A 12990-nucleotide genomic window follows, 5' to 3' on the forward strand; every position below is an offset into this window, starting at 1 on the left:
ATTTGATGATTTTAGCCTAAGCGACACTTGCGTAGACGTTAATAACGTACAGAGTAAATTGCAGTCTAACCTTGTATGCAGTTCGCTCTTAATACTAACTATATCGTGCAAACAAATCTGTAAAAATCTGTCTTGTTATTTGGTCCAGTGAAAGAACACATTATTCTTTTAGTTCGGATCGTGGCAGTATCACCGGACCAGCCTCAATAACATCTCTTTGGTATATGTTCGGAGGTCCAAGCAAACACTTGTCTGGAGTAAATCGTTACTTAGGTCAATTTGATAGAATATATCGTAGATGATTCGACTAAGATATCATGGGTGGCTTCGCAACACGGTCGATTGGCTTCTCGATACTGAGCGTCATTCCTGTAGTGCAATCCGAATGTGCTGCCGTTCACTACATATCATTACCTCTTCCAATACGACTCGAGAAAGCCTATTTAATAGTTAGACGTAGGAGGCGTCTTTGTTAAAAGCATCGCCTGCTGCCTTCGATACTAACGTCTTCCACCTGGGATCATAGCACTGATCGATCAGTACTGATCTCTAATGAATGCAGCAAAAATAGCTTTGAGGATGTAATAATTTTCGTCTCACCCAATAATATCAAGAGATATAACACTAAAATTCGAATTCCACCTGGCCGGTTCACATCTCATTGACGTACGAGCTTGTTGGTGACTTCGATAGAAAGTAACTGAATATTCATTGCATGGACAGAAGTGGGTCTTAATGGCTGGTCAAGTGGCGACTGTTCTCTGTACTCGACGTACCCGTAAAACCAATAGAATTTGCGTAATAACTGATCATTAGTATATATTAAATTAGATCATAAGTGATTCGATTTCTTAATCTGATAAAGAACGCAGTACTTCGACCCGAATCCTAGTAACAAATTCATTGACTAGGTTCTCACCTTGATTCGTCACTACCTTCTGCCATACTTCAGGCCAATCTATTGACTCCATTTTCAAAATCCAAAAAATTCACTCCATTTCAAAAATTTCCAGATCTGGTGTTTTTTCCAACCAGGCTTCAAGATCCTTTTCCACTGTCGTATTTGCAATTACGAATTTTATTTAATAGTGATCGGAATAAGTGTTCATTCGTCGTGAAGAATATGCAACGTGCAAAACAGGCACTCACTTAGGTTTTTTGAATCTTCACCATATGCGAGGTGGTATTTTTATAGAAAACGGATGACTTTGTTTCTCTTATCAGGTCTCTTCTGCTAGATAGCTTCGTTCACTCAATACAAATGAGCTACGTATAGGCGCTTGCTAATTTTTTTGTGACTCTTCGCTGCTCCATGGTGTATAAGGCTCCACTAAATATAAATTGACTTTTTTGGATACAGATTCGTTTTGAATTCTGGGTTTAGCCGTATCTATTTATTCGTTTCATTGCTCTATGTTAACGTGAAGACATTACTTCTGTCACCGATGTCAAATCTCTATAAGAGCATGTCATTTTGGCTGTGTGTATGGTGCCGGGCGAGATCATGCTAAGAATCAATGGGTGGTCTTGTTTCCTTGTATGGTCCACTTAGTCCTGGTTTCTCGTAAAATTACATATGTTCAAGAAGTCTGACAATAGTCCGGTGCTTATAGCTTATTTTTTCGGTTAGCTAACGAGTGAAAATAGACATTTAGATAGCCGACCGGGGTGGGGCACGGTCTCCAGATCTATGGTTTCATCATTGATCTGCAAACCCTTTTTTACAATCCTTTTAGTTACAGAGTTGTGCACAGCACAACTATCTCAGGCTGATTCGGTAGCTTTTGATCTCGTTGAAAAAGGGAAACGAAATAAGTATTGAGAATTCGCTCTGTTCCTATTGAACCTCCATATTTGGAGCCTGTATTCTACATAAAATTAGATGCACGCCACAGCTAAATTGCAACAGAATTATTGAGAAGGAGAGCACTAAGCGGTGTATAAGAGCAGACAAACAGTAAGGAAATGCAGGAAAAAAGGATATTACAAGTCAATCGAATTTACTTACGTTCCAACTTAATTAACCCCGCTGGACTAACTTGGCGGATCGCAACAGTATAAAGGTAAGAAATTCTAACAGCAATGTATAGAAGAGCAGAGTTATAGTACGCCTTACAATATTAAATATTTATGATCCGAGAGGCAGTTGTCTAGTTATTTAAATGATGTGTCGAATGAGTCAGTATAGCCTAATACCCACGTATATGCTTACGCTATTTCTTACAGGTGAAAGCAATGTTACAACCGCGTAAGATATTTCATGTTACATTAGTAATTCTTTCGTTTCTAGTGAAGTTGCGTACGTCAACCGAAAATAGAATGTTAAGACCAATAATGTATAAAGACTAAAATGTTATAAATTTGTCGTTTGATTATACTTCAGGTGACAAGACGTTAGATGGTTACCAGAAAAAGAAATACGTCTGTAAGCTGCTATTCATTTTTCTACTTGGTCATGATATTGACTTTGGACATATGGAGGCTGTCAATTTACTGGCCTCGAATAAATACTCGGAAAAGCAGATTGGCTACCTGTTCATATCGGTATGAATCTTTGTATCTCTAAATGAGTTGGTCGGACTGTTCAGCTGGCTTCTTGTAGTTTGGTAGATAAAATGTACAAAAAGCTATTTAATTCGTTCAGATTGTTTCTATTAATATATAATGCCAGAAATAACTTTTAGCTGAAGTACTCACATTCACATTACCTAAATTTGCCTAAATATGCCGTTACATTTTCCTAAAAAAATTTCTCTTCAATTCATTGTGGGCTCTGTAATTCGACAGGTGCTTATATCAGCAGATAACGAGCTGATGAATCTAATCTGCCAATCGATCAAAAACGATCTCACATCTCGTAATCCGATTTTTGTTATGTTGGCCCTACAAACCATTGCCAACATCGGAACGAAGGAGATGGCCGAGGCGTTCGGAACAGAAATTCCACGTCTTCTCGTCAGTGCTGACTCGATCGATGTGGTAAAGCAGTCTGCTGCATTGTGCTTTCTCAAGCTATGTCGAACTATGCCATCATTAGCACCGCAGGGTGAACTCGTGAATCGAATTGTGCATTTGCTAAATGATTCGCATCTGGGTGTAGTAACGTCAGCTGCGAGTTTACTCGACACACTCATTCGGGGATCACCTGATGACTACAAGACAGTAGTACCGATCGCTGTATCCCGTCTTCAACGTATTCTAGCAGCGGCTCACACGGATCTACAAGACTATACATATTATTTTGTACCTGCACCCTGGCTCGCTATTAAATTGTTACGTATTTTGCAGAACTACCCGGCACCAGAAGATCAGACGTTAAGAGCTCGTCTAAACGAGTGCCTAGATACAATTCTTAATCGCGCAAGTGAGCCACCGAAATCGAAGAAAGTCCAACATTCGAATGCCAAAAATGCTGTCCTCTTTGAAGCGATCTTGCTCGTGATTCACATGGATTCAATGGGCGCCGTGTCTGATCCGACACTCTTAGTTCGCGTCTGTAACCAGCTGGGTACGTTTCTGGCACATAGAGAGACAAACCTTCGTTATCTAGCCCTCGAGTCTATGTGTCTATTAGCGGCAAGCGAGTACTCGCATGAAGCTGTCAAGAAGCATCAGGATACTGTTATTGTTGCACTGAAAACAGAACGTGATGTCTCGGTCCGCCAGAGAGCTGTTGATCTCCTTTACGCGATGTGTGACAAGAGTAATGCAAGGGAGATCGTTGCCGAGATGTTGGCTTATCTTGAGACAGCCGATTATTCAATACGAGAAGAGATGGTTCTCAAAGTCGCTATCCTTGCTGAAAAGTATGCTAGCGATTACACGTGGTACGTCGACGTAATTCTGAGACTAATTCGAACGGCCGGTGACCACGTGGGCGAGGAAGTGTGGTATCGCGTAGTTCAAATTGTTATTAACAGGGAAGATGTGCAGGGCTATGCTGCCAAGACCGTTTTTGAAGCTTTACAAGCCTCTGCGTGTCACGAGAACATGGTTAAGGTAGCCGGATATGTTCTTGGCGAGTTCGGCAATCTAATTGCTGGCGACGCCAGGTCTAGCCCAGCTGTACAGTTCCGTCTCCTTCATTCGAAATATCATCTTTGTAGCCCGGGCACACGGGCCCTATTGCTTACAACGTTCGTGAAGTTCATTAATCTCTTTTCGGAAATTAAACCCGACATTCAAGCAGTGTTGCAAGCCGACTCGAATTCTCGCTCGGCTGATGTGGAACTACAGCAGCGCACATCAGAATATCTAAGTCTTTCACAGAAGGTATCTTCCGACGTGCTGGCTACGGTTCTTGAAGAGATGCCTCCATTTCCCGAAAGGGAAAGCTCTATTCTTGCTACGTTGCGTAAAAAGAAGCCAGTTCCTGGCGTAGAAAACGAAAAAGAAAGGGCTACAAGGCCGATACTGCAGGCGGTTACAAACAGCGGCGACTCTGGGTCCCTTGTAGCTACCAACGGCGGGACGAATGGCACTAATGGAAGTGAAATCGACCTTCTCGGAATCGGGACCAGCCCGGTCAAATCTGTCGACAACGATCAACAGCAAAATCCGAACATTGATTTTCTATCCGACGAATTCGGAGCCCCAGCACCTGCTAAATCAGTAACGTCCACATCGATGGGAAACGCCGAGGAAAACCTTAGGAAGATGATATTCAAAAGCAATGGCGTACTGTTCGAAAATGAGCTAATTCAAATTGGAGTGAAAGCAGAGTACCGTGGCCACATGGGACGAGTGTCCCTGTTCTACGGTAACAAATCAACCTCTATGCCATTTCAGTGTTTTACAGCTACCGTAATCCCACCATCAGAGCCAAAACTCTTAATACAAAGCAATCCTGTTGACAGCACCATTGGACCTAAGGACCAGGTATAATCAATTATAACATTCTGTAGCTGATCAATTTTATTCTTTGATGACGTGCACAAATAAATAAAAACATCTCTCTGTTGGAATAACGAATTCGCTTATCAGTTAAATATCAATAAATTCAATATTGCTAATGAATTGCCATTTATAGGTTCAGCAACAGTTGCAAGTTGAAATCGTAGAACCCTTTTCGGCAGCAGATCTACCTCTGTTGAACTTGAATTTCACGCACAGCGGGCAGAACGTGACACACCAAATGAAGATTCCTGTTTATCCAAACAAATTCTTTGAGAAAACATCTATGGCTGCCGATATTTTTTTCTGCCGGTGGAAGGCACTCGGAAGTCCCGCTCAGGAGCAACAAGTTGTTTTCAAAGCCGCGCAAGTAAGCATTATCCTATCGATTGATGTGTGTACAGTATATTACTCACGTAACAGTAACTAGTACTTACTAAATTTGTTGAATCCATACGAGCTTCAGAATCAGGTTTGGAAAACATCCTATCAGAAGTAGGCATAGTTTCTGACTTTGCATACTTCTTAAAAAAATTCCTTTGTTAGCGGAAGTAGGGCTACTATGACTGAAAGATAACTGTCTTAGCGAGGATATATAAAGCAGACGAATAGTATTTTACTGAACACGCAGATAGCAGATGTTCTAAATGTTTTAAGTCCATTACGCGTTTCTTTCGATTTTCTTTTATATAGTCGATGGACTCTGCGGCACTTCGTGCCAAATTGGATGGCTTTGGTTATGAGGTGATTCCCAACATAGATCCTAACGGCGATAATTTTGTTGGAGCTGCCATTCTGCACACGAAGATGGGTCAAGTTGGGTGTCTTCTTCGTCTCGAGCCTAACCGACAAGCCGGCATGTATCGCCTTACATCAAGGACATCAAAGGACAAGCTCTCGCATATCATAGTCAGTCTTCTTCAACCAAACTTGTGAGACGAAATCACTACTAGAAATTAAACGGAAAATATGTACGATAGTGCCGGAAGTTTGCATGGTTCTGCAAATTAAGATGGATATCTCATGCTTGCTTAGATGAGAGCTTCTCTCCTAGTGTAAGAAGGATTTTCTGTATGTAAGCACATATGCTCTACTGTTTACAGCACAGTCTAGGAATGACAGGACTGGTTATTTGCCTTTTTTTCTCTAATGCAACAATGCCTTCTATGCAACACCCCTTTTACCCATCATTTGATAAGTTACATGCACATATACAGCTGCACGCACACATAAAAAGTTTGAAAATTGCTGCAGTCGCTCTCGGTTAGGATCTTGAGTCTGTGTGTTCAAAATGACAGCATGAATCTGGTCGAAGATCTGAACTGGAATTTGATCATATCATTTCTCATTTCTCTCACAGTAGTTTTTTTTACAGGTGGACTACTTCTGTATTAAACACTAGTAGATGTTTTTGCTGTTGCAAATGTACTGGCCTGACAGGCGTGAGTCCCTTTCAAAATATTATTCTGAATAGAATTCTCTCTATTTTTATTTATCGATGGACACAATCTTTGTCTATAGAAATTGCATCTTTATTTAATCTAAATGTGTTTGATAAAAATAGCGGCGAGCTCATTTACTTACTCGTCACCTATTGTCCGTATTATAATGATAACATTACAGTAATAGTGTTTATATATATATACTTATGTATCTGGTAATTATGGATTTATCTATTTTCCTATTACTATTTCTATTGTTGATGTTAGTACTATCATAAGTCCTTATGCTGCTTCTGACATTAGCCGACTGAACATATATAATGGTAAGCTCAAACGAGTTAAGGTAATGTTGTTCAATACCTTCTACAAACAAACAGTGTTTAAAAAACTCACGTTGCGCAGTTGTTTGGCAAAAAAAGACGGGGTGATAAATAAATTTAAATAGAGCCAGTGTAGGAGATGGATGGAACGTTCGACATCTCGTCGTAGATACACCCACCCTATAAGTGAATGTAGCCAAACATGTGTATGTTCAAACTCAGCAATGTTTAGGCATTGTAAACTAAAGTACCTTGAAAGTTAGTTCTAATTAGGAAAGAACGTTAGAGAAAGCAAATCTAGCTTAAAAGGAAGTCAAGTTTTTACGTGTTATTTAACGTGACTATATTTACAACTGCGACGATATTCTATGCCGATGTCAAAGCTAAAGATGAGAAAAACGAGTAAGGCATTTTTGATATATACTTATACATTCATACATTTATATAAAACTCACAGCCTTATATTTGAACTACTGCAGGATGTGTAAGAAAATATGCAACGTACTTCTTCGCTCAGAAAGTGGCGTGTATGTAGAGAAAAAAAGAAGGTATACAGATATAGCCATGTGCAATGATGTATAATGAACATGCGCTGTTCGTTTATAATTTAGCTATTGACGTGTAACGTTAACGATTTTGGTTAGCCCGAAAGAAGCGACATAAGAAACTACGATGGAGATATCGAACAAAATAAGTACGTTTCAGCTAGATTACTAAGTGTTTCAAAAATCATACATACGGTTGTCAGGTAAGAAAAATGGAAGGCTAATTGACAAAACAGCACGAACATGGTGCACAAAGATTTACTATTACAAATACTACTAACTAGACGGAAAGAGAGAGCGAAAATGGTAAAGTTAATGATGTATTTTCAAATAAAAATTAATACTCTATTTATTATGGACCGTAGTTATTCTTATCAATATCAAAACACGATTCTGATATTTATACTTTGTTTTCTATTATGAGCAACTGATCTGGAAAAGTTTTACTTGGCCTTCAATTAATCTGAAAGCTTAATTCGTAGGCTAGATCTGGCTATATATTTATTCTAAAGTCGACAGATTCAATAACTTTGGGTTAAAGAATTTTAATATACAAATTCGTATTTTACAGAATGTGCCCTTTAGACTTAGCCAAACTTTACTTTTCCCGAATTATCTCTAGTCCTACAAATCCTTAAAACGACTTGGATCGCTTCAATTGAAGGTTACCTTAGTCGCATCGACTGTAGGGGAAAAAGAGCAGGTCCTTCACTAGTTTCGAAGCTAGCAGGTAACTAAGATGGCTACTATGCTTTTAGAAATTGAAAATAGTTTAATACACCGGAAATAAGTAAAAGTCGCACCATTGAGAAATTCCAGTTATCCTTTATATTTTTCTATATGACTAATGTGATTCCACTCAGTAGGATGTCTAGGCATCATTTCGCGCTAACGAGTTGTAGGGCAGATATATGAAAAATCCGTTTCGAGTTATAAATCTTTATTATATAATACTTTGTGCTTTACGTGATTTTTATACTTTACACTTCTGCAGCATTATAAATAAAATAAATTATTAAATTGGAGCTAGAATTTAAAGGTTTCTCGAACCACCTAACTTCAAGATAGAATATAATATATAATATTATAATAATATAGATATATGTAAATAATAATAATATAAAAAAAATAGAAGTTCTACACAAGTTTATTCAAAGTGCAAAAAAATATGCGGGGGTTGAATAACCCTTGCATGGTTTCTTTTCTCTTTGAACACGTCGAACAATTGAAAATTATTTTGTTAATTAGAAGTTAATTAGAAAAACGAGCTTAGTAAGGAGATAAAAAAAAGCGTTTATCAATTAAAACTTCATTACTTGCAGTTAAAATTTCCTAAAATAAAAAATTAATCTAGTTTTTAAATTGACTCCGTCCTATGGCAGTACGTTCACCGTCTAGAAATTAATACGCATGATTTATTTCACCCTACAGCACTTAGAAAAGCTTCAAAACATGTGTTCATTAAACGTGGGTTCATTTTTAACTTAAATCCGTAAGCCAACTGGACTCACGTACGTATCTTGTAATTCTGCAGAAGTTTAGAGATGCCGTTGCAAGCGTTATTTTATTATTGGACGGTATTCTGCATCGTTGTATGAAAGCGATAAAGTATACCAATAAAATAGATTTAATTCGGCCAGCTTCTCTTACTATATATGCCTACCCGTCTTTTGCGCAGTCTGATATATGTTTGCAAAATGAAGCAGTTAAATTAAGATTATTTTCGAAATTAAGCTTCCAACACAAAAGTAAAGCATCAGACAATAGCTCAAAGAAGAAAAAGCTCTCTGTCCTGGCTGCAAAAATGAGCGTTAACTGATGATCACAGAACGGGAAGAAGTGGTCAGGGCGTACCGCGCTAGTGAGAACACTTGATTTGATAACTTGTTGTTCGTAAAGTGCGCTAAAAATTTTGCTTTTTGCTGCATAGTAGGTGAACGATCCGACAAAAGCACGATGCGACTAGTGTAAAAACAAGGAAGCTCCAAATTTCATTGAAGTAAGAGAAAAAGAGATGTTTTTCTGATGATCTTGAAATCTGGGATTAAAAACTGAAGATCATCTCAATGAAAGTTGCAAGATCTAGCTGAGTCTCATTCAAAGCCGATTTAAAATTAACCTTTGAAATGCGACAGAGCATGTTATATCACTACTTTTTACCGATTATTTTCTCATGCATACAAATGTTGATGTCGTCGCTATATATCAAGCACCCTTTTCCCTTGTTTGTCAACTATGAAACTTACTTAGCTCGAATAGAGTAAAAAAATATATTGATTGAAGAAAAGTCCATTTACCAACATACGCTTATAAAAAGTCTGAGACAATTGAACTGTGGTAAGCATTTGCCAAATGAAAAATCCCAAGAAGAACTGAAATCATTAAACGCAACCCAAGTTGGTGACGAAACAATACAATTCTGTCTATGCAAAAAATACAAACATAAAGCAGATTATCTCATTCCAGCATGTCTAACAATAAATAAACATTGATCTTTGTTGACTTTGAATAGTTTCTGCGCTAAAAAGCCTATTAAAATTTCATCGTTGTTTAAATATAATTTCTACACTTCAAAAACAGTTACCGTGCCGTTTCATAGGTCTATTGGAGAAACCCCAGAAATTCCAGAGAGACCTAACCCGGCTAGACTTATTTAGTGAGGGCAAGTCCTTGCTGCTGTACCTAAAAGGTGAATCCGAGAACTTCTTCACAGAGCAAAAATAGTGGGAAATATTAGAAATAAAAACTTAAAAGTTTAGGCAGTTCGTATTACATTTACTTTTCCTTCGATAAGAAAATAAGACAACTATCATGTCTGTTTTTAAACAGTACTTTTATAAACTTATTTACATTGAGCATGTGAAAAATGTATGATTATGTTATTTATGGAAGCCACGTATTCGCGTTGCGACAATTCGAGAGATTCGAGTAAGCGTTTATGATTATTGCGTGGGATGGACAAGGAGAATTGATACAACAAGAAATCAGAAAGCACAACATGACTCAATTCCAATGGATTATTTGCGGGTCAAATGGACGCATGTATTTATATATCCCAAACAGTATAAAGTTGGCGCTCTTGGTTTTGAAAATCGGCTTTACTAGCAGCGAATGAAAATAGTACACATAAGGATTAACGACAAAATGAAAGCCTATCCAAACTTTCAAAACCTTTTCAGAGGCATACGACTGGCCAAAGTGATTTCTCTTTTGGAGCAAAGACCACTCTAAACTTTTATGGACGATTATCGTCCATTCGAAGCATTATGAAAATTCTTGACAAAAGCTATTCTGAGACCTACCATTACTCGTGGTCCATAATACTCAGACGTCTGTATTCCACAGAAGTTATGAAAGCTGTCGGGCAGAGTATATGTCAGTTGACTGTCTGCTTTTGACTGAGGCTACAAAGGGACATCCTTGTGATTTAAGTAATCGATTTATCTAGCGAATATCGCAGAGTGTGAATGAAATTGTTTGTTTGTGCACAACAAAAGCTTCCCTTATACACGGGCATGTCGTCTGTAAAATAGGTTTTAAAAAAACTAATACGACAATTTTGTGCTTTTATTAAGTGTTAATGAACCTTTTAGTTAAACACGTTAATTTAACCCAATTAAAGATCCTCATTACGATTTGTATTCGACTTAAGAAGCTTACCTTATTTATCTGTGCTTATAGACTTATATAGACTGCTTATATCTGAGACCCTAGTGAATGTCCATGGGCACAATCGCAAAGTGCAAGCAAAAGCCTAAGTGGACCTTATATTTGTGCAGGCAACCTGAATGCAAGTTGGTATTTGTATATACAAGATATACATTTTTCTACTAGCGAATCTGATGCTTTCCGTCTAATTGAAATGTCTTCAGTTAACGATGTAAGACGAAATGACATTACTCGTTTATATAAACAAAAAGATACATTCTTCCCAAGACCATGAACTTACTTACGTAATTTTACAAAAGCATGACTTGTACAATAATCGCATCAGTAAGAATGCCTCCACACGTTTAGAGGCACAAGCAACTATGATGATAAATGTAAAAACCTATACCAGTTGCAACATTAAAGGAATCATTTGCCTCCAAAAACACTGCCTCCTTTTTGCCGCTAGAGTAACAAAAAAAAATAGCAATAGGATAGTACATGATGGGTATGATTTTATGATGATAGTATGATCTTATCATACTATAGAAATAAAACACGAAAAAAACACAAACAATTTATTCCAAAGTGTTTGTAGCAAACAGTAGAAATCAATTGCTTATTGAATATGTGAATAAAAAAGTGCCTTGTTTTTGTACCTTTATTTTACAAGTGAATGATGCTTAATGCGAGATGCTTAATATAAATATCAAATGATATACAATGTTTCATGAGAACGTCAATAAGTTTATCAAAGTCTTGCTGTGAGGACCTGATTCTTATCTACTTTTGGCAAAAATCCAATCTATAATACATATGCATTTACTAATTATTTTTCATCTAATTATTTTTATCATGTTTACCACTGAAAAATAGGATCGTGGAGAAATTAGAAAACAATATAGCTAAAGAGACCATACCGACCACAGTAATACAATGCGCCAGCCGAGTTGCTTAGCAACTAGAGTTGTGGATGTATGTCACATTAATTTCTTGATTCAATAATTATACATGCTCATAAATAGGACTATTAGTTGTTGCTAAATTTAATAAAATATAGTAATGGCCATTATTAGCAGTTGTACACCTGTCGCCAATACTCTCTTATGTTCGCAGGCAGAGAAGAATTTCTTACCACCGAACTGTAGTTTGTCTAGATCTTTAAGAATCCAAAAAAACTATGAATGCTAGTACAAACTTTTGCTAGGGAATGGAGATTAATTGAATTAAAAAAAAATTGTAACGTAGAGTTTCGTTGATCTTATGAATACTCTGGCATTGCAAAATTGGATATCATGACATAGCCCTGATTTCGGAACAAATCTAATACAAATGAGATCCAGATAAAGGTTTTGCAAACTGGTACACACCGTGACCAACCAATTTCGGTACGAAAAAGATAAAGTAGCTGTGAAGAGACGCTGACTTTACTAAAGGAGAGCGTTTCGGGTATAATCTTTTTCATCAAGGTATCAACGTCTGCTTAATGGCGTCTAGATATAATACGACTACTGATAAAAATGCCTAAAAAAGAGTTAAGTAAACATTGCGTATACCGAGTTCAATTCGTTTTATCCCTTCGCATATTCATCGCGTCATTTTAATGCTAGCCCAACATATTATTACAAGTGGATTCAATATATATATATATTCAATATATATAGCAAGAATCTCTAAAGTTATCCCTCCGGCGCCAAGTCTATATATCCTTCTGTATCTAATGTGTTATATAATCCTTCTGTTAATAAAGTAGCCGAACACTGTATTTCTCCGTAGTGCCAAAGTGAAAGATGCCATCCAGTTAGTCAAAGTTCTTAAAAGTTCTCTATTAAGTTTGTGCAAGAAATACGCACACGTACCTCACCGTGTCTTTGATAAGATTCTTTGATTGACTTGGGTGAACTGCTGGAAAAAAGAACCCAAAATTACCCCAGAAAAAAGATATAACGCTGACTATGCTGGCATGTGCACTACACGAACGTCTTAGGCGATTGGATTGCGTGACAGGTTCATTGAACAGAAACTACAGGCAGTAATGGCAACGGTGTGATATTATTATCTTCTAAATTTAATAGCTTTTATCTGTATAAGTGATCAATATATCTAGCAGTAAACCGAAGCCCTTTTATTAAAAAAAGCAAG

At 37.4% G+C, this 12990-nt stretch overlaps 1 protein-coding gene across 1 annotated transcript in view; it reads left to right on the plus strand.

The window, feature by feature from the left end:
* Positions 1–7555, plus strand: part of LOC111270424 (AP-2 complex subunit alpha) — an 11260-nt gene extending 3705 nt beyond the window's left edge. The window contains exons 2-5 of the mRNA XM_022850645.2: positions 2384–2544; positions 2788–4878; positions 5030–5263; positions 5587–7555. Of these exons, the coding sequence (XP_022706380.1) occupies positions 2384–2544; positions 2788–4878; positions 5030–5263; positions 5587–5829 (2729 nt within the window). The 3' untranslated portion in view covers positions 5830–7555. The remainder of the gene's footprint in view (positions 1–2383; positions 2545–2787; positions 4879–5029; positions 5264–5586) is intronic.
* Positions 7556–12990: the final 5435 nt, after the last annotated feature.

Source organism: Varroa jacobsoni, unplaced genomic scaffold (assembly GCF_002532875.2).
Source record: "Varroa jacobsoni isolate VJ856 unplaced genomic scaffold, vjacob_1.0 scaffold_1472, whole genome shotgun sequence".
NCBI lineage: Eukaryota > Metazoa > Arthropoda > Arachnida > Mesostigmata > Varroidae > Varroa > Varroa jacobsoni.